The 26,327-nt window shown below is 52.1% G+C and overlaps 1 protein-coding gene across 1 annotated transcript in view; it reads right to left on the reverse strand.

Annotated features, from left to right (window-relative positions):
* Positions 1-26,327, reverse strand: part of RNF167 (ring finger protein 167) — a 265,889-nt gene that overhangs the window by 202,979 nt on the left and 36,583 nt on the right. The window contains exon 2 of the mRNA XM_078669765.1: positions 7,621-7,753. Coding sequence (XP_078525891.1) covers positions 7,621-7,719 — 99 coding nt within the window. The 5' untranslated portion in view covers positions 7,720-7,753. The remainder of the gene's footprint in view (positions 1-7,620; positions 7,754-26,327) is intronic.

Genomic DNA, 26,327 nt, shown 5'->3' on the forward strand with positions numbered 1-26,327 from the left:
GCGTCTTTCTGATCGTTCCAGTGGAGATTAAAGTCACCCAGGTAGATTTGAGTGATCTGCCGACCGGCGTTGGATGTGATCGTGTCCATGAGTTGTTGGGTGAAGGTGAGGTTGTCCCCAGGCGGGTGATAGATGAGATGTAAAGCACATACTGGTTTGCCCTCGCTGGAGATGTCGAGGCTGAAGAGTTCACAGGAAGTGAGGGAGGGGGAGGTGACTTTAGTAACGGAGAGGTTGCTCCTAAAAATGCATGCGATTCCCCCGCCCGTCTTGCCGGTCCTGTCGAGTCTAATGATGTGGTAATTGGGGGGGACTAGTATGTCCATTATAAGTGTAGAAGCTTCAGTTAGCCACGTTTCAGTCAGAATGGCTAGGTCAAGATCCATTGTTGTGACGAGATCCGCGATGTCGGAGGAGTGTCTCTGGGCCGATCTGCAATTGATTAGGATGCATTTGAGTCTGGGGGTGAGAAGGGTGGTCGAGCCTTCTAGAGAGAGGGGGACTTTTCAGAGATTGTTGGGGACGGAGCTTCTGTTGCTTAGAGTTGGGGGCCTAAGGGGATTTGTGAGAATTGTGGGTATGGGGAGGTGTGTGATGGTTGTGTGTTTTACAGGACCTGGGCCAAAAGAGCGAAGGAGGGAGCATAAGTCGTGGTCCGACAGGGAGTTGAGGGCGCGACGGGGGCGGTGGGTGTGATTGCAAGCGGGGATAGTGGGCCAACGCGGGGAGAGTTGGATGCGAGGGTCTGTGGGGAGGGTGGGGGGTTTGTTGGGGAAGGAAGTGGTGGTGGTAGGTCGGGGTTGTCTGGGGTGAGTGTAAAGAAGTTCTTTGATGGTGTGGAGATCTTCTTTGACTTGTAGGAGGGTGGATAAAATCATGTCCAAAGGTGGATTGGGGATGGTGTTGGTGATGAGAGCCGTGGGCGAATGGTTGAGTAGTGAGCTGGAAAGCGAACTGGGTACGGAGGGGGTGGATATGCTAGCGTTAGTGGAGGGCTCTGCGGTAATAGTGAGTGGGATGGCATTCGATGTGTGTGAGAATTTGTGGGCGAGGGGTGTGGGTGAGGTAGGCAGAGGGTGGGAGGCATAGGTGGGGACGTCGGTGGGAGGCGGCGCCGGTGAGTTGAGGGATGAGTGAAGGTTGAAGACAATGGGGGTGGCAGGAAGGTAGTGGGGGCTGAGAATGGGGGGGAGAGAGGGGGGATGTTAAGGTAAGGGAGGTGGTGTGTTCTGTGGGTCTAGTTGGGAGGGTAGGGAAGTGGGGAGTGAGAGTAGGGGGGGAGATAGGGTGGGAGATGGATCTGCCGCGGGGGGGGGGGATATGCTCCGGGCGGTGGTGGGTTCAGCGAGACTCGTGGGAGGTGTGAGGTGGGGGGAAGGGAGGGTGGGGGTATGGAGGATGTATGAGGGGGAGTGATCTTCACGAGTAGATGAGGGGTTCGGAGGGGTTCGGTCGGGTGTGTGACTGACTATAGCGCTGGGGAGATGGGAGAGGTGTGTGTCAATCCGCTGTTGAGATGGGTAAGGCAAGTTAGATTGAGGATTGGAGTTGGAGGGTGTTGTGTAGCTTGATGTGTTCGGAGTGGGGGTCCGCCGTTTGGTGATGTGTTCTAAGAAGGTAGGGAACAGGTTGTCGAGTCGGTCGAGGTTCCTATCAGTGGCTTGGAATAGTATGGTCCCGTTGTTGTAGATGGTGATGGTGGCTTTGCCTGGGAAAACTTGGGATGGTGTGATAGAAAGCGTTAGGCCATGAGCGGATTTACTGGTGGTGGAGATAGTGAGAATGGAGAGGAGCGCTTTCCTCCACTGTGCTCTACGCAGAGTGTAGAAGATGATATCGGTGCTCATGGCTCCATTGATCAGTGAAAAGTAGGGGTCCACAAACGGGGTTTCAGGGTGTGCCTTTAGGAAGTTGTGTTTGTAGCGTTTGGCGTTTTTTTTGGAGAGCTCGGGTGGGTAGTTGATTTTGTATGTGTGTTCGCCCATGCGTTCCATAGTGGAAGAGGCGTAGGTAGAAGAGGGGGGTGTACGTGGGTGAGTGTGTGAGGTTGCAGGGCTGTAAGCCAAAGTAGTCTTAGGTATGGGCAGTTGGTGAGGATGACTAGTTTAAGATGGCCACCTCAGTGGAGGACTAGTCCAAGATGGCCACCAGAATAGCATAAAGGGAGACAAGAGTAGTAGTCCTTTCTCTGTTGTTGATGTGCCTTAGAGAGATAGTTTCCCTTTCTGCTCCGAGGCAGGTCGAGTTAGTCCATCTTCTGTGTTGTTTGGTGGGGAAGAGAGATTAGCTTCCGTGCTGCTTGGAGGCGAGGAGAGAGACTTATCTCTGTTTTGGTGACCTGTGACCACGTTGGTATGTAGCCTCATGGTCATCTGGTGGGCAGCGGAGGCGATTTATGGCTCCGGTATATGGCCCCAGCCATTTTAGGTAATGGAGAGTGAGAAGAGTGAAAAGACCGCCATGCCGCGAAGATAATTTGCAAGCAGATACCTTTATAGGATTCAGGGCAGAGAATGCAAAGCCGGCATGTTCGAGATAAAAATTAAAAAAAGTATGCATGCAAATACCTTCAGGACATCATGGTTGTCAGGCTGCACTGAGGCTGTTCAAATCAGACACAAAAAGCAGATTTGTGCTGAGGCAACCAGATCACGCAGGCAGGGCACACCGGAGGCGCCCTGTAATGCCCGGCTCGCCAGTGTAGAGGCGGGCAGCTGGGGGGCAGGGGGGGGGGGTAACCGGCAGAAACAGAAACGGAAACGTATGCCCCGCGATCAAGGAGAGTCTCCACGGGGAGGGGGGGGGGGGGGGGGGGGTCGCCCTCGAAGCCTGCGCAGTGTCGATCCGCGCCTACTCTCCTCTGCTTGGTTCAGCTCCCGCCCGGTCTCTCCAACAATGTTGTCCGGGGGGGAGGGGGAGGACGCCGAACCCACCTCGGCAGCAGGATGCCAGTGCTCCCCCTTGGCTCACCAAGGACAGGTCTCACACGCTGCGTCCAGTCCAGGCACGCGGGCAGGACGGGGGCGATCAAGGCGGTGATGAATGAAGGCGGATAGGACCCTCCGCAGCGGGCACCAGTCTTCCGTCCAGAGCCTCTCGACGTCGGCCCCTCAGGTGGCCGCAGCAAGGATCGGGTCCACACGCAGGGAGTCCGGCGCTAGTGACGGCGACCCAGGGCGGGTCAGACACCCTCGGTGCACCGCAACCGCCCTGGTCGCAGGCAACCACAACGTGCACCAGTCATCCACAGCGGGCTCCGGGCAACAAGCATCCGTGCCGTGCCCAGCAACTGGTCAGGGACATCCCAGGGTCCACAGAAGAAGGTGTGGGTAACTCGGTCCTCTCATGCGACGGCCATAACCTCCGGGCAGATCGTGGACCCTCGGAACTTCCAGCCACCGCCAACAAACAGGTAAGGATGTTATTAATCAAAATCCAGTTACTTGAGGTAGTTGGTCAAATCCAGTTACTTGAGGGGGTTACTCGAAAAGGTGGAGATGCTGCAGGGTGCTAACAGGGATAAAGTCCAGAAAATGCGATCCCTAGCACTCGGAGCTCTTACCAAGAGCTCCTACCCGGCGGCCATCTTACAGTGTTTTACCGATGTCGTGGGCGAAGTACTTCATCTTGCTCCACCCAAGGTGAAAAGAGGGATGCTAAAAAATCTGCCTCATGGGATATCATAGAACTGAACAAGGAAAAACAATTAGTCCAAAAGATGGAATGCGCTGGAGACAGAATCATTGGAATGTTAACTTTAAACGCCTGGATACCCTCACAGGTGACAAGTAGCACTCTACAAATCTACTGATTGATAGATTACCTTTGTGCTGGGAGAAGGTCTTACAAAAAACATATCCTTGAAGCCAATTCCCAATCCTTCCCCGCGCAAATTAACTTAGGAAAAATGCTGCCAAAGAGCCTGTGAAACTGATAAATCTATTACCAACTCTTTTCGCACAACATTAACTAGGGAACACATTTGAAGACCTCCATCACTTCTTTAATAGCAAAACAAAAATGATCAAATCCACATTTTTATGTCTCTCAGGTTATTGTCGGGGTGGGGGGGTGAAGCGACACGGGGAGGGAGGTGAAGCGGCACGGGGCATGGGGAGAAGCAACACAGGGGCGGGGGCGAAGCAACACAGGGGCGGGGGCGCAGCAACACAGGGCCGGGGGCGAAGCAACACAGGGCCGGGGGCGAAGCAACACAGGGCCGGGGGCGCCGCAACACAGGGCCGGGGGCGCCGCAACACAGGGCCGGGGGCGCCGCAACACAGGGCCGGGGGCGCCGCAACACAGGGCCGGGGGCGAAGCAACACAGGGCCGGGGGCGAAGCAACACAGGGCCGGGGGCGAAGCAACACAGGGCCGGGGGCGAAGCAACACAGGGCCGGGGGCGAAGCAACACAGGGCCGGGGGCGAAGCAACACAGGGCCGGGGGCGAAGCAACACAGGGCCGGGGGCGAAGCAACACAGGGCCGGGGGCGAAGCAACACAGGGCCGGGGGCGAAGCAACACAGGGCCGGGGGCGAAGCAACACAGGGCCGGGGGCGAAGCAACACAGGGCCGGGGGCGAAGCAACACAGGGCCGGGGGCGAAGCAACACAGGGCCGGGGGCGAAGCAACACAGGGCCGGGGGCGAAGCAACACAGGGCCGGGGGCGAAGCAACACAGGGCCGGGGGCGAAGCAACACAGGGCCGGGGGCGAAGCAACACAGGGCCGGGGGCGAAGCAACACAGGGCCGGGGGCGCAGCAACACAGGGCCGGGGGCGAAGCAACACAGGGCCGGGGGCGAAGCAACACAGGGCCGGGGGCGAAGCAACACAGGGCCGGGGGCGAAGCAACACAGGGCCGGGGGCGAAGCAACACAGGGCCGGGGGCGAAGCAACACAGGGCCGGGGGCGAAGCAACACAGGGCCGGGGGCGAAGCAACACAGGGCCGGGGGCGAAGCAACACAGGGCCGGGGGCGAAGCAACACAGGGCCGGGGGCGAAGCAACACAGGGCCGGGGGCGAAGCAACACAGGGCCGGGGGCGAAGCAACACAGGGCCGGGGGCGAAGCAACACAGGGCCGGGGGCGAAGCAACACAGGGCCGGGGGCGAAGCAACACAGGGCCGGGGGCGAAGCAACACAGGGCCGGGGGCGAAGCAACACAGGGCCGGGGGCGAAGCAACACAGGGCCGGGGGCGAAGCAACACAGGGCCGGGGGCGAAGCAACACAGGGCCGGGGGCGAAGCAACACAGGGCCGGGGGCGAAGCAACACAGGGCCGGGGGCGAAGCAACACAGGGCCGGGGGCGAAGCAACACAGGGCCGGGGGCGAAGCAACACGGGGCCGGGGGCGAAGCAACACGGGGCCGGGGGCGAAGCAACACGGGGCCGGGGGCGAAGCAACACGGGGCCGGGGGCGAAGCAACACGGGGCCGGGGGCGAAGCAACACGGGGCCGGGGGCGAAGCAACACAGGGCCGAGGGCGAAGCAACACAGGGCCGGGGGCGCAGCAACACAGGGCCGGGGGCGCAGCAACACAGGGCCGGGGGCGCAGCAACACAGGGCCGGGGGAGAAGCAACACAGGGCCGGGGGAGAAGCAACACAGGGCCGCGGGCGAAGCAACACAGGGCCGGGGGCGAAGCAACACAGGGAGGGGGCGAAGCAACACAGGGCCGGGGGCGAAGCAACACAGGGCCGGGGGCGAAGCAACACGGGGCCGGGGGCGAAGCAACACAGGGCCGGGGGCGAAGCAACACAGGGCCGGGGGCGAAGCAACACAGGGCCGGGGGGCGAAGCAACACAGGGCCGGGGGCGAAGCAACACAGGGAGGGGGCGAAGCAACACAGGGAGGGGGCGAAGCAACACAGGGAGGGGGCGAAGCAACACAGGGCCGGGGGAGAAGCAACACAGGGCCGGGGGAGAAGCAACACAGGGCCGGGGGCGCAGCAACACAGGGAGGGGGCGAAGCAACACAGAGAGGGGGCGAAGCAACACAGGGAGGGGGCGAAGCAACACAGGGAGGGGGCGAAGCAACACAGGGAGGGGGCGAAGCAACTGAGGGGGCGAAGTCCACCCCAAGCTCATATAAGTGAAGGGGGCTGATCCGAACGCGTCTTTCCAGTCATCGGGCTAAGATAATAGTCTCATCGGACAGAGATCTAGGACTTCCAAAGTGACGTGCGCAAACAAGTAGATTAGGAAATCATGTTGTTTCGTATAGTAGCTTTAGTCACGCTACTGCGCATTCTGTAGCATGCTTCATATTGACGACATCATCGGTACTCTCAGTGGTCAAAGTGCATTAAGAAGTACGAAAACTGAGCAGGACTGCAGTGGGGGCGGGTCAAAAATAAGACTGGAAGTAGCAAAATATTTTGTTCGTTTTTCACGTTCAGGTAACTGCACAGAATATAATGCATACACCTTAAATGAAAAATAAAAACATTAAACCAGTTCTCCCCAAAAAAAAATTACATTTTAATATTGTCCATGCATTCCATCTATGGCCCAGATTACACTCTAGTTGATTCAACACAGCAGCTATGGCAACAATCTCAGTGTTGCGTACCAAGCGCCGCAGCCGTGGAGGTGGAGTCAGCACTTTGGTGTCTTAGAAAGCGGAGCACTGCATATAACCCCAGGGGTCAGATTAAACTCTAAATTATTAACCATAATTAGCTCAAATAGCAACTATTAGCACCACATGGTTAGCTGCTCCCTTTGTTAGAACAAAATCAGTATTCTACTACACACTGCTCGTGACTTTTTACGCCCTCCCTTGCACATCGCTCATAATAATGCAGGCCGTGCCGCCCACAGACACCTTTACAATCAACAAATTAAATTCTATGCAACTCACTTGGTCATGTTTTATCTAATAAAAAATCTATACAATAAAAAAAAGCCAAATAATCCCTCCACTGCAAACAAAAAAATAGGCAAAAAACATTATTACTTACAATGCCAATAGCTCTAACTTTCACAAATGCGAGACCGATTGCATTGTAAATGCTTGTTAACTCTGCACAAGAGACACCGATGTAGTCTTCAACTCTGCATTGGTGCAGTAAAAGTAGATTCTCTTCTGGCAATTGTATCTGAGTTTTGTTATAAATACCTTCACATACAATGGACGGTAGTTGGGATGACCCATGAAAAGGGAGTTTCTGTAACCAATGCTGGACAGTTTTAGAGCCTGCAGCACTGCCCCAAGGTTAGGGGGATATGAGATTTCACTCTGTGCAAATGGGTTAGATGGAGCTGGTGTGTTTTAGGGGTTAGATGGAGCTGGTGTGTTTTGCTGCACTGTTCATGTGTAGATCTAAGCGGACCTTGGACTTGAGCAAGAATCCCCCAGACTTTTCCTCAGTGGCAAAAGAGAGGGTGGTCCTGCTTCCTGCTAGAAGTATGAATTTAAATGGGTGTACAACCATCTCCAAACTGTGCTGCCCCATAAAAGAGTCACGATCTGGACCCCTCCTATCGCTACAGAAGGTCCGCGCTCACATCCACAAAAGCAGAGAATAGCAAACCACCTTTGCACCTATTCTAGGCATGGGAGTGACTGCTCAATAGCCAGGAGATGCCGCGACGCTTGCTGTTTCATGGTGCCGCATACTTACCGCATAGATGAAGGCGCTGGCATGGGGAGCATGGTGCAGCATGGTCAGCAACGTCACCAGCCCAAAGGCCCGGGGGTGGACCTCGAGTGGCAACCACATGGCGAGGACACCCTGCAAGCCACCTGTGGGAATCCTGCAAGCAACAGAGACAGACATCAGGAGGAGGAACAGAAACCAAGGACTCAAAACAGGAAATCAAGGGCACTGTGGGAGGACATCAGACGAGGGACGCGTCACCCTTCCTTCACCACAGGGCTGTGTTGCAACAGCAAGTGAGCAGAGACTACTCAAGATGCCTCGTGTCCCAGGCATCCAGTCCTATTTCTATCCATGAATTACAAAACTTCTAAGCTTGCTTTACTTCTACAAAAAAAAGCTAAAAAAGCTAACAAACAAAACAGGCATTGGCAAAATCAATAGCACCACTTAGACATGGGGATTCATATGTTAATATTAATAATTAAAAAGTATATAAAGTTAACAATTTCATATATTATTAAAAGCACAGTTTTAATGCTTTCTAGCAAGCAGGTGTACTTAGAACAAGTAAAGAAACCTTTTTAGTTTCAATGTACCTTACAGGAAAATAGGATTCCTTTTAGAAAAGAAGGGACTATGAGTTTATTATTACTCTACCCCGAAGATAGTTTAACCGCATGCGTGCGGCATGATTCCCCCCCGTACGCTGGATTTTGCGAAAGCGCACTTTACATGACGAGCTGGGCTCGTCATGAGCGTGCGAGGAGGCTACCTCATGACGAGCCCAGCTCGTCATGAGCGTCGAAGGGGTTAAAAGCACAAGGATAAATGAAAAAAATAACAAGCATCGGCAAGCCAAAAAGTCTCTGCTTCAAATAGCTGAGCTATGGGCTTTGCAAACTGTTTAAATCAGCATGTAAACGCACGAATCAACATGCACGCACCCGTATGTCAGCCAATCTATGGAATGGATTTCCAATTAAACTAAATCCATTTCAAGGCAGCCAACATATGTCATGGCACATGCTTCGCGTCACACGTGTCATGACACATACGTGCTAATGCATGCTCACACATGGAGCCTAACGTGTGTGTACAAGTCATGATGAAACCCAATTTTTTTTAGGTTGAGCCTGGGAAGCACATGCGCCGCTCTGCAAGGCATGCTGTATTCGGATAGGGTCTTGAAGGTCCACGGACTCTCCATCCATATTTTTCATTGGCTTGTGTCAATGTCCACTGTAAACTGTGACTGTTCATTGGTCAATAGGCTTAGTAGTCCCTCCTTAGTACCACTGTGTCTTATGTTCTAACCTCCCATGGTAACACCCAATTACATGTGTTGTTACTCGGTAGGCTTTAATTACAACATCAGAGCAATATTTTCTCAAATAGCCGTGTCCTGCCTTCTGTTGCAGGCAGGACACGTTATCTAAACCTTTTTTTCTATTTTTATAGCACAGCGCCGAGCGCATTTGCAATACAATAGGTCTCACATTTGGGAGAGTTTAAGCTATTGGTATTGTAAATGGCAATGTCTTTTATTTGTGTTTTAAAAACAACACATAAATAAAAGGATTTGTCATTTACAATGCCAATAGCTTAAACTCTGGTAAATGCGAGACCTATTGCATTGCAAATGTTTTTTTTTCCCATTTACCGTTCCAAGATTATGGATGCCAATCTTGGAGCAGTAAATGTATTCTAAAAAAATTGGAAAAAGAAGGTAAGAAATGTGAGCAAAAAAAGGATCCAGCAGCAAATTGCTGCTGCCTGGCCCTTTAAACAAATAACAAGCATTTACAATGCAATGGTTTCGCCTTTTGAAAAGTTTGAGCTATTGGCATTGTAAATGACAACATTTGTATTTATGTGTTGGTTTTGAAAACAGATAAATAAATGGCATTGTCATTTACAATGCCAATAGTTTAATCTCTGGCAAATGCCACACAAAAACACACAGACCCACACACACACCCACACACACACACAGACCCACACACACAGAGCCCCACATACACACACACACACACACACACACACAGAGAGTTTGATCCTTATTGGCCTAGAACCACAGCATAAAGTGAGTGGATCTGCTCCAGAAATCAAACGCTTGCTCTCTAATGCAGTGTGTCACTTTTCTAACACTATAACGGATAGAGCTTCCAAGGCATTTGGGGTTAGGTGTACCATTAATGGTACACACATTAAATTAGCTGATTTGTGTCTTCAGGTATGTATTCAGCTGCAACAGTATTGGCAGACACTACTACAAACCTAGGCAAAGCCAGTCATGCCAGTTACAAGGTTGAAATTTAGGACATTAAATATCAACAGCTCTTTCTCCAAAAAACATTCAGATTTAAAGGAAAAGTTATCAAAGTCATTACCTACAACGTGCCCTTTCCCACACAGGAGGGGAAAACAGGGTAGCACTGGACGTGGAAACCTAACAGTGTGCAATTACGACTACTTCAAGCCTGATAAAATGTAATTAAATCTGGCCTTCATCATAACATTGCTCTTGTCGAAAGGGTGTTGCAAGGAGTCAGTTTTCAATCACACCCAAACCAGACTTAAGTTACAGTGAAAAAGCATGTACGCACGTGGTGGCAGGAAAGGTGCGGCTAGAAGTGCGGAGTTTCATGAATATTTGTTTTTTTCATTCCACAGCCTTGGAAGCAGATGATTTTAAAGTGCCAGAAGGCATTGACCATGCACGTTTTTGTGTTTTGATGTCCTGCTAACTTGAATCAAGCAACTAAACTTGAAGCTGCATTGAGCGTGCTCATGCATTTGTATGAGCTGTTGCAAGTGATCAATCTGTAAGCCAAACTTTTTAGAAAGTGTTACTGATACTTGCTGAAGCGGCACACGGCTGTAGTAGGTTTGTATTCAACAAGAGTCATCTCAGGCAAAACAGAACCCAATTTTCATTTCCATCTATAACGCTTGTTACTTTAAAATCAAAAAAATCACGAAACCTACACTTTTATTTATCTTTCGCATTTTTCAGGCACAAGGGAACAAGCTACATCCAAGTCGCCATGACAGCGTCTCGGTCTGAAGCTCGGGGCCTCTTGGAGGTTGGGGCCACTCCTGGCTTAAAATACTGCATCGTTCACCCCCCCACACCCGAAAAGAAAGCAATGAGTAATCCTGTTATCAGAGCAGTGCCCGGGTTCACTGGAAACAAAGCCGGACCCTGCCTCGCTCCCAAGGGGAACTCAAGATACTTCAAATTGAGTGAACATCCTATAATTGATCAAGGGTCTTCCGGAACTGGTGCATGTGGAGTCACAAGACAATTTCTCCGTCAAAATCTTACCCACTCGAGGTATACAGGCATCGGAACCTACCCTGGTTATGCTAAACTTCTCTTCCCCTTCAAAATTAAATACCAGCAACTTGCTGAAAAGCTGGGGCATAAAGGTAGTGCACTTTTAAGAGGATCACTACCCCCCCCCCCCCCCCCCACACACAACAGCAACTCCACGCTGTGCTCGTGGCCAGGGGCAGCGGAGTGCTCGAGGAAGCGCCGTGACTAAAGGCAGGCCCAGGCGGTGGGGGAAGGGAGCCTCCGCGAGGAGAGCCGTGCTCCGTGGGTGGTGAGATCTGCACGGTTCTAACGTCTTCCGCTGATCCTTACCTGATCGCTGCTGCCCTCCTCCTTGCTGCCGGTACGGATTTGCGGTGGGGGCGGGCACCACAATGTGCCCCGCGCCCCCTCCGCTCCACCCTCGTCAGGCTCCTCTCCGGTCTCCCTCCAGGCATGGGAGACCGGCAACACCGGCAAAGGCTTCCCCCAGGCAGGGGGAAGCGGCAAACACCAAGGCTTCCCTTTCCCTCCCCCGGGCTGCGGGTGCGGGACTTCCGGCCGGCCGCGAAGGGATTGGCCGGCCGGCCAGGTACTTCCGGGTCGCCGCGGGCAGCGCGGCGGCCCTCGCTAGGCAGGCAGGCGGGCAGAAATCGCGAGGTGGGCACTCGCTGGGGGCGTGAGAGGACACGGACGGCGGGAGGGGGCGGGAGAGGACACGAACGGCGGGAGGGGGGGCGGGAGAGGACACGGACGGCGGGAGGGGGCGGGAGAGGACACGGACGGCGGGAGGGGGCGGGAGAGGACACGGACGGCGGGAAACGTGCACAGGACAGCAAGGGGGGCGGAAAGGCACACGGAGGGGGCGGGAATGGACAGCGCATCTGAATTCACTTTCAGTGAAAGGGGAGGGAACGGGAAAAAACGTAACTCCGCCCTGGGAAAAAATCTCCGGAACGCCCCCGAATCTGGTCCAGCCTTGATGGACAGATCCGGCACTCAATGGCTAGCCTCCATTTATGGAGCTAACCAATGAGAGCCGGGGGACGTTCCAGGAGTCCTTATTGACGACATAGGATTTCACCTGCGCTGAAGAGCTGCGCAGAGCGCAGCCTTCGGCAGGCGAAACCCAATAATAAAGAAAACAGATGCAACAGGGAGGGAGCAGGGAAGAGACAGCCATGCAGGGAAAGTAAACAACCCAGAGCAGCGAGAGCAAATAGGGGTCTAATGAAATGAAAAAACAAGTCCTGTAGAGAGAGGGGAAGTGAAAGGAGAAGGAGTACACTGTGGCAGGGAGCGCAAGAAAACACACGGAGTGCGTAAAGGAAAATAAAAACATAGTTCCCTCAGTGCCAGAAACGTCAGCAGTGGAAGGATACAAACCAACCAATCAGAATACTGCGACACTGAAATACTCAAGGGGGGAGGGGGCATGTCTAAAACAAGAAGAGGAAGGACACACACTGTATCATGGACATAACTGAGATAGACAAGAAATCCTGAGCAAGAGACTAACCCAAAGCCCATTCTAACACTGGAAACAACAGGTTTGGCCAATAAACAGGTAAAGCTGTCGCCAACCGAAACATACTAAAAAGAGTTCAAGAATTGAAAGAAAAAAACAGCATTGGCAAATTAAAGCACTGGCCCTCCAGTGCACTTCTTTTGCTAGGTAGAAATGCACATTGGGGCAGACTAACCGCTGTCACTCACAGAGGAAGACAGCCAATGACTGAAGCGGACTAAGCCATTGCCCATGCTGTATGCGACCATGAGTGGCAGACAAACTGACCAACAGATGAAGTGGGATGGCCCACTGTCCCACGCTGTGGGGGGCAGAATCAAAATGTGAATAACAAAAAGATCAACGGATGAAGAGGGATGACCAAGCACCCTTCTATGTATTTGTGTTTTATATTTATAAGCTTTTTTGCTCATGAGGCTGGTGAAACAACTGAAGCATACTCTAGGCCAGACCTAAAATCAGACTGGATAAGAGACACTCACCTGACAAGTTCAGATATCGGTCTTCAAAGGGTGGGTCGGGTATGGAAGTCCAACCTGTGGAGTTCAGTCCTTTGGGTGCTTTGCTCAAGCTGGCCTTCCTACCTCTCCCCAACCAGCTGGCCTTTCTGTGTGCACGTTGACTACAATGAAGGAGAGGCTGGCGGAGTGAAGCGTCCGCACCGTGCCCGTTAGAGCTACGTCACAACCAGCGCCAGGGCCATTACTTCCATGGTGCGAGATGGATCAGTCTTAATGCCCACTCAATCCACTTGCAGATGACAGCAGCCGCTTGAGATGGTCTATTCAAAGGCGACGCCTGGTAACTGGTTCTAGAAGTCCAGTTGTTTGACCCAGTCCTAGCCACCTTCCTCAGATGTAAGACCGCATGGCATCAGCTCTTGAGGCAGCGCGATCTGCACCAGAGTGGTACCCGCAGACCAACCAACAGGGGACCAAGCATGGAGAGTAGGTACTTGCCTATGTATGTACTCACCTTTACCAGCCAGTCAGTCTATCCTGCCTCAGGTAGCATTTATCCCTTCATTTATTTGGCCTTTATAAAATAGTTCAAAGGCGACTTAAGAAAGAGCAGAGGTGGAGGATAGATTGCTACTCGACCCTATAACCACACAAGCCATATATCTCACATATAAGAAACTCTTGAACAACCGGCTGGACCCCATGACCCGCTTGCGCCAGCGCTGGGGGGTGGATCAGGGAGAAATTGAGGGTGAGGACTGGCGTGATGCCCTAACGATTCATAAAAGGGGGTGGTGATGGACAGAGCATCTGAATTAAGCAGAACACTCCTACCCAGTCAAAAGATCAGGGCTTGATCCATCACCGTTTTTTAGCTCACTGCACCATCCCAGTTCAGAACCTGGCTATATGCAAATTAGTCTGTCCCTGGCCCAGTGCATCATGGGAACAGGGCAGACCAAACTACCAAGCCAATTCTTTACTGGAAAGGAAACAAGCTTCCGGGGACCGGTTTCTGGCATTGCAGCCGTCTTCGGCCCGGCTTGCTTGAATCCTGATGGTGCAGTGAGCAAGGGACTCATGTCTGAGCATACCCTTCCACTCCTATAGTGGCCAAAACGATTCATAAAAGGGGGTGGTGATGGACAGATAGAGCGGTGGCCATTCCACAGCGCCTGCGCCTGGTCCAACTGAAAATCCTACACCGCATGTATTTCGACGCACGCACCCTGTTTAAGATGGGTAGACAACCCAATCCTCTGTGCCTCTGGCATTGTAACTTACCAGGCACTTTCTTTCATATATTGTGGGAGTGCCCCAAAATGCAAACATATTGGGTGGAAATTACGAAGCAGATGGAAAGGGCGTGTGGCAAATCTTTGAAGGGTACCCCCCAGCTCGGTCTCCTCAACATGCGGGAAGCCACGGATCTTACTCAGGCAGAACACACACGGGCTTCCACTGGGTGGTCCATCGCGAAACAAAATATAGCACAGAAATGGGGGGTGGAGACGGCCCCATGCCTGAGGGACTGGGCGGTCGACATGGACAGAGCAATGGTTGTCGAGAAAGACGTCTTCAAGCTCAGAGGGTACCCAAAAAATGGGACCATAAGTGGGGGAGGTGGAACAAGTATAGAGGAGACTTGTGTGTATCCCCTACCATTGAATTGCAGCGAGATCGACGCCTCATCTTGGCGGTCCTTGGCTTTGAGGACACACTCCCGCCCTGACGGGACTGATATGCTTGCCCTATTGTGTGTAGCCGAGGGGGTAGGACTCTTACCGAGTACAATATTATGCCCGAATACAGGTTGCAGTCAAGTTGTTAAGCTCCTCCCATTTTTGATGGGAAGTGGGTGGTGGACTACGCATATGACGCACTTGAACCGCATGCGCGCTAGCGGTTTTCCCGCTGCGCGCAGCGTTTTTTAAAATACCGCGTTACATGACGAGCTGAGCTCGACATGAGCGTGCGAGCGGCCCAACTCATGACGAGCTCAGCTCGTCATGAGCGCAGAAGGGGTTAAGAGCTGTATTTGTCGTGTTTTTACGGTGGACTCATATATTGTTTTTACCAATGCACTGTATGTACCCTGTCTTCTTTCTCAATAAAAATTGTTTAAACAAAAAAAAAAGGCAGAGCAGAGGGATGGATGAGTGGTGAATGAACAGAGCGCCAGGATACGCGTCAAGGAAGACGTCAGAGGCAGAATATCTCCAGACGCATTTTACTGAAGAGTACTTTGACAAGACTGTGGCAAAGAATGAAATAAATAAAATGTTTCCCCTTCACGTGAACGAGAAAGAACTTTTGCCAGATAAAACCAACAAACATCTCGGCCGGGCCCTGGAAATCACGGGTATTTCTCAGTTTCGTAATCCGCGGTTGTTAGAAGGAGGTTTTGGTTTCGGTGAACCCGGCGCCCATGACGAATCACTGATAATCCCACATTTCTCCATCCACCGGTGATTAATGATGCTTTCCTCGGTTCCGAGCGACGGGGCGAGGCCGGTGCTGCCCAAGCCCCCGAGGTCACTGGACATTTTGCCATTGAGATAAAACATAAGCCCAGCAGAGAGTGGAGGTCGCCAGAGAGGCACTGACGCACGAGCAGGCCACGAAAGAGCCCTCGGACTCAGCAGGAGTAACTCAGAAGGCGCATCCTTCCCTGCGCCTCACTGACGCACCGTGTGATAAAGGGCAGGTCAGATAACATTCCAGTGCCCCATGCCTGGCAAACCGGCTGTGCTGATAACCAGAAGAGAGAGGGAGACAGAGAACGAATATACCTATTTCACAATATCACTTTGCCCTGTGGCCCTGGCCTACTCGCCCACTAATAATGCTAGCCAGGAAGTTCTTTAGTCATTATAAAATATGTCATATTTATTCTTACTTTTGCTTGTACAGTCTGTTCATGCAATTTTTGTTTGCTCTATTCCTGCAACAGTTCTCTCATGTAATGTAACGGGTTCTATTGTACAGTGCTCTGACACCTTCGGGTAAAGTCCGCGCTTTATAAAAATGCATTAAATAAAATAAAAAAAAATTAAAAAAAAGCTTAAAGAATGAACTCCCAGCACTGCCCGGCCACCTTCCGCAGCGGAAGGGACCCACCTCGCCGCCAGGGGTCACCACTCAAGTTACAAAGTTGGAGGTAGCCCCCAGATGATCTCAATAGACCCTCACCCAAGCAGCTTACCTTCCACAGGGTTGGCAGTCAATGCTGGCCCAAGCGGTCACCCATGGATGGAGTCATAGAAGCAGTGGGGCCAGAGCAGATCCTGGGCAGAGGTATGCCCAGCCCCTCTAGAGTCTGGAGGTTTACCAAAAGCTTTACCATGTTCTGTACCAGTGGGCTTCTCAGGGGGAGGGGGGGGGGGGGGGGGGTTGATACCACCACTGCATGGTGCCGCGAGTAGCAGCTGTCCAAGCCACAGTTTCGTTGCTCCCTGAAAATAAGGTATGGAACATGTGGCCCCATTTTTAGGTCTCGCCTGGTGACGCAGCACGAAAGCGCTGTCGCCAGTGAGTTCTATTGTCGCTAACTTGCCTCTCAAGGGGGACCAGAGATGGGCAGGGCTCGACAAATCCACTCGCCCACTCGCATTTGCGAGGGAGAATGGATTAGGACGAGCTATTTTTAGGTCCTACTCGCCCTTTCTGGCGAGTAGGAAGACAAACTCACTTTTATCATCACTATTTGAAAAAGGAGCAAAAGTGACAAGATTTAAAGGCATTTTTATTGCTCACAAAGGGACTGAGCGATAAAGATGCCTTTAAATCTTGTTAACTTGTCACTTTTGCTCCGTTTTCAGAGACAGAGGTCAAGTAGGTCGCAGTTGGGTCGAGGGGATTTTCCAAGATACTAGACCTGCAGGACTAGTACCATTTTTCAGATTTGTCGAGCCCGGATGGGCATGCGCAGGCCAGACTAGAAATGTGGACGCACGCATTCACCTCGTACAGTAATGCGATATGCCCATCTCCTGTCCCCCTTCAGTCCTCACAAGCCTCATGCACAGTTACTTTCACTTTCCCTCCCCCCTCTGCCGTCGGCTCCACGGCCCGTCAACGTGCACCGAAGTGCTCCCTTCCGGCTATCACAGAACACCTTGTTTTGAATTGCATTTTACTCGTGCCTCCAAGACCAGCTCCGCCGGCCAGACCAAGACCCCCCGCCAAGAGGAAACGTGGGTACTGTAAGTGGGCGCCCAAAAAGCGGCATTGCACTGGGCGTGGGGCGGTCAGCACCAGCAGGGGCGACCAGCAAGAAAAGAGCAGCAGCGGCAGCTGCAGCAGCGGCCGGACCAGCTCCCTAATAAGCCCGCTGGCCCCCACTACCTACCTGCACCTGGGCCGCTCCCTGGAGGAGATCTGGGAGGCAGCCACCAGGCACCTGCCTGCCAGCTTCCCCCGCTTCCACCTGCGGGACGTATCGTGCGAGACCAGCCTGGCGGCTGCACGACGCCAGGCACAGCACATCCTGCGGCTCAACCCAGAGGCTGTGGTGCGCATCCGCCATTTCCCCATGGCCTGCCTCTAGCGTCGGTTGGAGCACAGAGGCGCTCTATGACGTGGCTCATCCATGTGGGTTCTCACAACACACAGACGTAGGCACTCGCTACCTCCGGCTGGTTCCTCCTCCCACCTCAGCTCCTCCTACTGCAGCTCCTCCTTCGGCAGAAGCAGGAACCAGGACCTGGGCCGGGCTTCTCTGCAGACTACAGCGCCACTCCTTCTGTTAGGCTCCGTGGAGCAGACAGGCACTCTGAGTGCCCGACCCGGAGCTGTGAGCACTAACTGCCAAGGAGCCCTTGCACCCCAAGAAATAGACCTGCGCATCTGGTCACCAAGGAGCCTCTGTACCCCGAAAGTTACACCTCTACAAGAAGTCCCTGTAACATACAGACAGGTACGCCGTCGCCAAGAAGAACAGGTACGGCTCGCCAGAGTAAGGATTTGTGCTCATTTTAAGTCTTAAAAACGTTTGCTTTACTGTGTCTTAAACTACAACCCCTTCAACAGGAAGGCAGCTATGTGCCTTACAGCGAGGTCATAATTTGTGCCGGTACATGAACGCACTGATAAAGCAAATAACATCCGGATCATATCTACTTACTTTCTGTAACTGATCTTGGTATACTATCAGCATGTGGTCTCAGAGCTGGAATAAAATGGGGGTGCTGCAGGTACACTGGGGCGCTGTATATAATGGAATGGTGGGGTGAAGTAAGTTTGGAAGGAGGTGCACTGGAAAAGCAGCGTGTTGTATCAGAGCTGCAGGTACACTAGGGGAGGTGTATGTGGTGGAATGGCAGGGGTGGTGAAATTAGGAAGGAGGTGCCTCAAAAAAGCAGCGTGTTGTCTCAGAGCTGCAGGTACACTGGGTGAGCTCTATCTGATTGAATGGCGGGCGGGGTAAGTTTGGAAGAAGGTGCATTGGAGGAGCAGCGTGTGGGGTCCAATTTGCAGGTAGACTGGGGGAGCTGTATGTGATGGAATGGCGGGGCTGGTGTAAGTTAGGAAGGAGGTGCATTGGAGAAGCAGCGTGTGGTCTCAGATCTGCAGGTAGACTGGGGGAGCTATATTTCATGTAGGTGGAATGGAGTGGGTGGTGTAAGTTAGGAGTGAGGTGCATTGGAAGAGCAGTGTATGGGTTCACAGCTGCAGGTACACTAGGGGAGCTGTATATAATGGAACGGCAGGGGTGTACGTTTTGGAAGGAGGGGCATTAGAAGAACAGTGTGTGGTGTCAGAGCTGGAATTAAATGGGGGGCTGCAGTCCAGGATTGAGATGCACAGGGAGAGCTGCATGTGGGTCATTGTGGCATGGCAGGGATGGCGCAGATCAGGATTCCGTCACACTGGCAGAGTTGTGAATTAGCCTCACAAGTACAATAGCATGGCTCAGGATTGAGGGGCACTGGCAAAGCACACAGTGGGTCTTCAGCACTAGGATAGTACGGTGTTCTTGTTTCATTACTGGAACTGTATGAGTGGTGCAACAGTGGACTCAGGTGCTCATTCCAGTACAAGAATAATAGGGTAAGATCGAGGCACACTGGCGGAGCTCTATGTGTCTCTCTCCTGCAATGGTATTGAGCTAAGGCATTGTAAATAACAAACCTTTTATCTATGTGTTGGTTTTGAAAACAGATAAATAAAAGGCACTGCCATTTACAATGCCATCTACAATGTCAATAGCTTAAAACTTTGCAAATACGAGACCTATTGCATTGCAAATGCTTGTTAAAATGGTCTGGGACTTTATTACATGCAATCACTCTACCATGCTTACACCAAAGTCCACAGCAATGTAAGCACTCGCTCAGCAATGGAGGCACTCACTCACAGCAATGTCCTCTGCCATGACGTGCACAGCAATGAAAGCGCTCACTCACAGCAATGGAGGCACTCACTCACACCAACGTCCACTGCTAGGACGAGAGCAGCACTGGAAGCACTCCTTTAAACCAACTTCCACAGCACTGAAGGCCCTCACAGCAAAGGAGGCACTCGCTTACAACAACGTCCACAGGAATGGAGGCACTCATAAATACCAACGTCCACAGCAATGGAGGCACTCGCTTACACCAACATCGAGAGCAATGGAGGCACTCGCTTACACCAACGTCCACAGCAATGGAGGCACTCGCTTATACCAACGTCCATTGCAATGGACACTCGCTTACACCAACATCCACAGCAATGGAGGCCCTCGCTCACACCAAAGTTCACAGCATTGGAGGCACTGCCTCACACCAACGTCAACAGGAGTGGAGGCACTCGCTCACACCAACGTCCACAGCAGTGGAGGCACTTGCTCACACCAACGTCCACAGCGATGGAGGCACTCGCTCACACCAACGTCCACAGCGATGGAGGCACTCGCTCACACCAACGTCCACAGCGATGGAGGCACTCGCTCACACCAACGTCCACAGCGATGGAGGCACTTGCTCACACCAACGTCCACAGCGATGGAGGCACTGCCTCACACCAACGTCCACAGCGATGGAGGCACTGCCTCACACCAACGTCCACAGCAATGGAGGAATTCGCTTACACCAATGTCTACAGCAATGGCGGCACTCACTCACACCAACGTCCACAGCAATGGAGGCACTCACACCAACATCCACATCAATGGAGGCATTCACTCACACCAACATCCACAGCAATGAAGGCAATCATTTACACCAACGTCCACAGCGATGTAGGCGCTCACAAGCACCAATGTTCAAAGCATTGGAGGCACTCGCTCACACCAACGTCCACAGCGAAGGAGGCCATCGCTCACACCAAAGTTCACAGCAGTGGAGGCACTCGCTCACACCAACGTCCACAGCAGTGGAGGCACTCGCTCACACCAACGTCCACAGCAGTGCAGGCACTCGCTCACACCAACGTCCACAGCAGTGCAGGCACTCGCTCACACCAACGTCCACAGCGATGGAGGCACTCACTCACACCAACGTCCACAGCGATGGAGGCACTCACTCACACCAACGTCCACAGCGATGGATGCACTCACTCACACCAACGTCCACAGCGATAGAGGCACTCACTCACACCAACGTCCACAGCGATAGAGGCACTCACTCACACCAACGTCCACAGCGATGGAGGCACTCACACCAACGTCCACTGCCATGACATGCATAGCAATGGAGGCACTCGCTCCCATCAACATCCACTGCTACGACATGGACAGCATTGGAAGCACTCCTTTAAACCAACATCCACAACAATTGAGGCACTTACTCACAGCAATCGAGGAATTCGCTTACACCAATGTCTACAGCAATGGAGGCACTCACTCACACCAACATCCACATCAATGGAGGCACTCGCTCCCACCAACGTCCACAGCAATGAAGGCAATCATTTACACCAACGCCCATTGCAATGGAGGCGCTCACAAGCACCAATGTTCAAAGCATTGGAGGCACTCGCTTACCTCAACGTCCACAGCAATGGAGGCACTCGCTCACACCAACATCCACAGCGATGGAGGCACTCGCTTACACAAACGTCCACAGTGATGCAGGCGCACACAAACACCAACGTTCAAAGCAGATCAGGATTCCGTCACACTGGCAGAGTTGTGAATTAGCCTCACAAGTACAATAGCATGGCTCAGGATTGAGGGGCACTGGCAAAGCACACAGTGGGTCTTCAGCACTAGGATAGTACGGTGTTCTTGTTTCATTACTGGAACTGTATGAGTGGTGCAACAGTGGACTCAGGTGCTCATTCCAGTACAAGAATAATAGGGTAAGATCGAGGCACACTGGCGGAGCTCTATGTGTCTCTCTCCTGCAATGGTATTGAGCTAAGGCATTGTAAATAACAAACCTTTTATCTATGTGTTGGTTTTGAAAACAGATAAATAAAAGGCACTGCCATTTACAATGCCATCTACAATGTCAATAGCTTAAAACTTTGCAAATACGAGACCTATTGCATTGCAAATGCTTGTTAAAATGGTCTGGGACTTTATTACATGCAATCACTCTACCATGCTTACACCAAAGTCCACAGCAATGTAAGCACTCGCTCAGCAATGGAGGCACTCACTCACAGCAATGTCCTCTGCCATGACGTGCACAGCAATGAAAGCGCTCACTCACAGCAATGGAGGCACTCACTCACACCAACGTCCACTGCTAGGACGAGAGCAGCACTGGAAGCACTCCTTTAAACCAACTTCCACAGCACTGAAGGCCCTCACAGCAAAGGAGGCACTCGCTTACAACAACGTCCACAGCAATGGAGGCACTCGCTTACACCAACATCGAGAGCAATGGAGGCACTCGCTTACACCAACGTCCACAGCAATGGAGGCACTCGCTTATACCAACGTCCATTGCAATGGACACTCGCTTACACCAACATCCACAGCAATGGAGGCACTCGCTTACACCAACATCCACAGCAATGAAGGCACTCGCTTACACCAACAACAATGGAAGCACTCGCTTACAACAAAATCCACAGCAATGAAGGCACTCGCTTACACCAACATCCACAACAATGGAAGCACTCGCTTACAACAACATCCACAGCAATGAAAGCACTCGCTTACACCAACATCCACAGAAATGAAGGCACTCGCTTACACCAACATCCACTGCCACGACGTCACAGCAATGAAAGCACTCAATCACACCAACGTCCACTGCTAGGACGTGGGCAGCACTGGAAGCACTCCTTTAAACCAACATCCACAGCATTGAAGGTACTCACAGCAATGAATGCGCTCACTTATACCAACATCCACAGCAATGGAGGCATTCGCTTACACCAACATCCACAGCAATGAAGGCTCTCGCTTACACCAACGTCCAAAGCAATGGAGGCTCTCGCTTACACCAACATCCACAGCAATGGAGGCACTCGCTTACACCAACATCCACAGCAATGAAGGCACTCGCTTACACCAACATCCACAGCAATGAAGGCACTCGCTTACACCAACATCCACAGCAATGAAGGCACTCGCTTACACCAACATACACAGCAATGAAGGCACTCATTACACAAACATCCACAGCAATGGAGGCACTCGCTTACACCAACATCCACAGCAATGAAGGCACTCTCTTACACCAACATCCACAGCAATGGAGGCACTCGTTTACATCAACATCCACAGCAATGAAGGCACTCACTCACACCAACGTCCACTGCTAGGACGTGGACTACACTGGAAGCATTCCTTTAAACCAACATCCACAGCAATGAAAGCACTCGCTTACACCAACATCCACAGCAAAGAAGGACCTCGTTCACACCAACATCCACAGCAATGAAGCTACTCGCTCACACCAAGATCCACAGCAATGAAGGCACTCGTTACACCAACATCCACTGCCATTACGTCACAGCAATGAAAGCACCCACTCACACCAACGTCCACTGCTAGGACGTGGACAGCACTGGAAGCACCCCTTTAAACCAACATCCACAGCAATGAAGGTACTCACTTACACCAACATCCACAGCAATGAAAGCACTCGCTTACACCAACATCCACAGCAACGGAGGCTCTCGCTTACACCAACATCCACAGCAATGGAGGCACTCGCTTACACCACATCCACAGCAATGGAGGCACTCGCTTACACCAACATCCACAGCAATGGAGGCACTCGCTTACACTAACGTCCACAGCAATGGAGGCACTCGCTTACACCAACACCCACAGAAATGGAGCCAGTCGCTTACACCCACATCCGCAGCAATGGAGGCACTCCACCAACATCCGCAGAAATTGAGGCACTTGCATACACCAACATCCACAGCAATGAAGGCACTCCCTTACACCAACATCCACTGCAATGAAGGCACTCGCTTACACCAACATCCACTGCAATGGAGGCACTAGCTTACACCAACATCCACTGCAATGGAGGCACTCGCTTACAGCAACATCCACAGCAATGGAGGCACTCGCTTACACCAACATCCACAGCAATGGAGGCACTCGCTTACACCAACATCCACAGCAATGAAGGCACTCGCTTACACCAACATCCACAGCAATGAAGGCATTTGCTTATACAAACATCCACTGCCACGACGTCACAGCAATGAAAGTACTCACTCACACCAATGCCCACTGCTAGGACGTGGGCAGCACTGGAAGCACTCCTTTAAACCAACATCCACAGCAATGAATGCACTCGCTTACACCAACATCCACATGAATGAAGGCACTCGCTCACACCAACATCCACAGCGAAGGAGGCCCTCGCTCACACCAAAGTTCACAGCATTGGAGGCACTGCCTCACACCAACGTCAACAGGAGTGGAGGCACTCGCTCACACCAACGTCCACAGCAGTGGAGGCACTTGCTCACACCAACGTCCACAGCGATGGAGGCACTCGCTCACACCAACGTCCACAGCGATGGAGGCACTCGCTCACACCAACGTCCACAGCGATGGAGGCACTCGCTCACACCAACGTCCACAGCGATGGAGGCACTGCCTCACACCAACGTCCACAGCGATGGAGGCACTGCCTCACACCAACGTCCACAGCAATGGAGGAATTCGCTTACACCAATGTCTACAGCAATGGCGGCACTCACTCACACCAACGTCCACAGCAATGGAGGCACTCACACCAACATCCACATCAATGGAGGCATTCACTCACACCAACATCCACAGCAATGAAGGCAATCATTTACACCAACGTCCACAGCGATGTAGGCGCTCACAAGCACCAATGTTCAAAGCATTGGAGGCACTCGCTCACACCAACGTCCACAGCGAAGGAGGCCATCGCTCACACCAAAGTTCACAGCAGTGGAGGCACTCGCTCACACCAACGTCCACAGCAGTGGAGGCACTCGCTCACACCAACGTCCACAGCAGTGCAGGCACTCGCTCACACCAACGTCCACAGCAGTGCAGGCACTCGCTCACACCAACGTCCACAGCGATGGAGGCACTCACTCACACCAACGTCCACAGCGATGGAGGCACTCACTCACACCAACGTCCACAGCGATGGATGCACTCACTCACACCAACGTCCACAGCGATAGAGGCACTCACTCACACCAACGTCCACAGCGATAGAGGCACTCACTCACACCAACGTCCACAGCGATAGAGGCACTCACTCACACCAACGTCCACAGCGATGGAGGCACTCACACCAACGTCCACTGCCATGACATGCATAGCAATGGAGGCACTCGCTCCCATCAACATCCACTGCTACGACATGGACAGCATTGGAAGCACTCCTTTAAACCAACATCCACAACAATTGAGGCACTTACTCACAGCAATCGAGGAATTCGCTTACACCAATGTCTACAGCAATGGAGGCACTCACTCACACCAACATCCACATCAATGGAGGCACTCGCTCCCACCAACGTCCACAGCAATGAAGGCAATCATTTACACCAACGCCCATTGCAATGGAGGCGCTCACAAGCACCAATGTTCAAAGCATTGGAGGCACTCGCTTACCTCAACGTCCACAGCAATGGAGGCACTCGCTCACACCAACATCCACAGCGATGGAGGCACTCGCTTACACAAACGTCCACAGTGATGCAGGCGCACACAAACACCAACGTTCAAAGCAGATCAGGATTCCGTCACACTGGCAGAGTTGTGAATTAGCCTCACAAGTACAATAGCATGGCTCAGGATTGAGGGGCACTGGCAAAGCACACAGTGGGTCTTCAGCACTAGGATAGTACGGTGTTCTTGTTTCATTACTGGAACTGTATGAGTGGTGCAACAGTGGACTCAGGTGCTCATTCCAGTACAAGAATAATAGGGTAAGATCGAGGCACACTGGCGGAGCTCTATGTGTCTCTCTCCTGCAATGGTATTGAGCTAAGGCATTGTAAATAACAAACCTTTTATCTATGTGTTGGTTTTGAAAACAGATAAATAAAAGGCACTGCCATTTACAATGCCATCTACAATGTCAATAGCTTAAAACTTTGCAAATACGAGACCTATTGCATTGCAAATGCTTGTTAAAATGGTCTGGGACTTTATTACATGCAATCACTCTACCATGCTTACACCAAAGTCCACAGCAATGTAAGCACTCGCTCAGCAATGGAGGCACTCACTCACAGCAATGTCCTCTGCCATGACGTGCACAGCAATGAAAGCGCTCACTCACAGCAATGGAGGCACTCACTCACACCAACGTCCACTGCTAGGACGAGAGCAGCACTGGAAGCACTCCTTTAAACCAACTTCCACGGCACTGAAGGCCCTCACAGCAAAGGAGGCACTCGCTTACAACAACGTCCACAGGAATGGAGGCACTCATAAATACCAACGTCCACAGCAATGGAGGCACTCGCTTACACCAACATCGAGAGCAATGGAGGCACTCGCTTACACCAACGTCCACAGCAATGGAGGCACTCGCTTATACCAACGTCCATTGCAATGGACACTCGCTTACACCAACATCCACAGCAATGGAGGCACTCGCTTACACCAACATCCACAGCAATGAAGGCACTCGCTTACACCAACAACAATGGAAGCACTCGCTTACAACAAAATCCACAGCAATGAAGGCACTCGCTTACACCAACATCCACAACAATGGAAGCACTCGCTTACAACAACATCCACAGCAATGAAAGCACTCGCTTACACCAACATCCACAGAAATGAAGGCACTCGCTTACACCAACATCCACTGCCACGACGTCACAGCAATGAAAGCACTCAATCACACCAACGTCCACTGCTAGGACGTGGGCAGCACTGGAAGCACTCCTTTAAACCAACATCCACAGCATTGAAGGTACTCACAGCAATGAATGCGCTCACTTATACCAACATCCACAGCAATGGAGGCATTCGCTTACACCAACATCCACAGCAATGAAGGCTCTCGCTTACACCAAC

The sequence above is a fragment of the Lissotriton helveticus genome, chromosome 12, assembly GCF_964261635.1.
Source record: "Lissotriton helveticus chromosome 12, aLisHel1.1, whole genome shotgun sequence".
Lineage (NCBI taxonomy): Eukaryota > Metazoa > Chordata > Amphibia > Caudata > Salamandridae > Lissotriton > Lissotriton helveticus.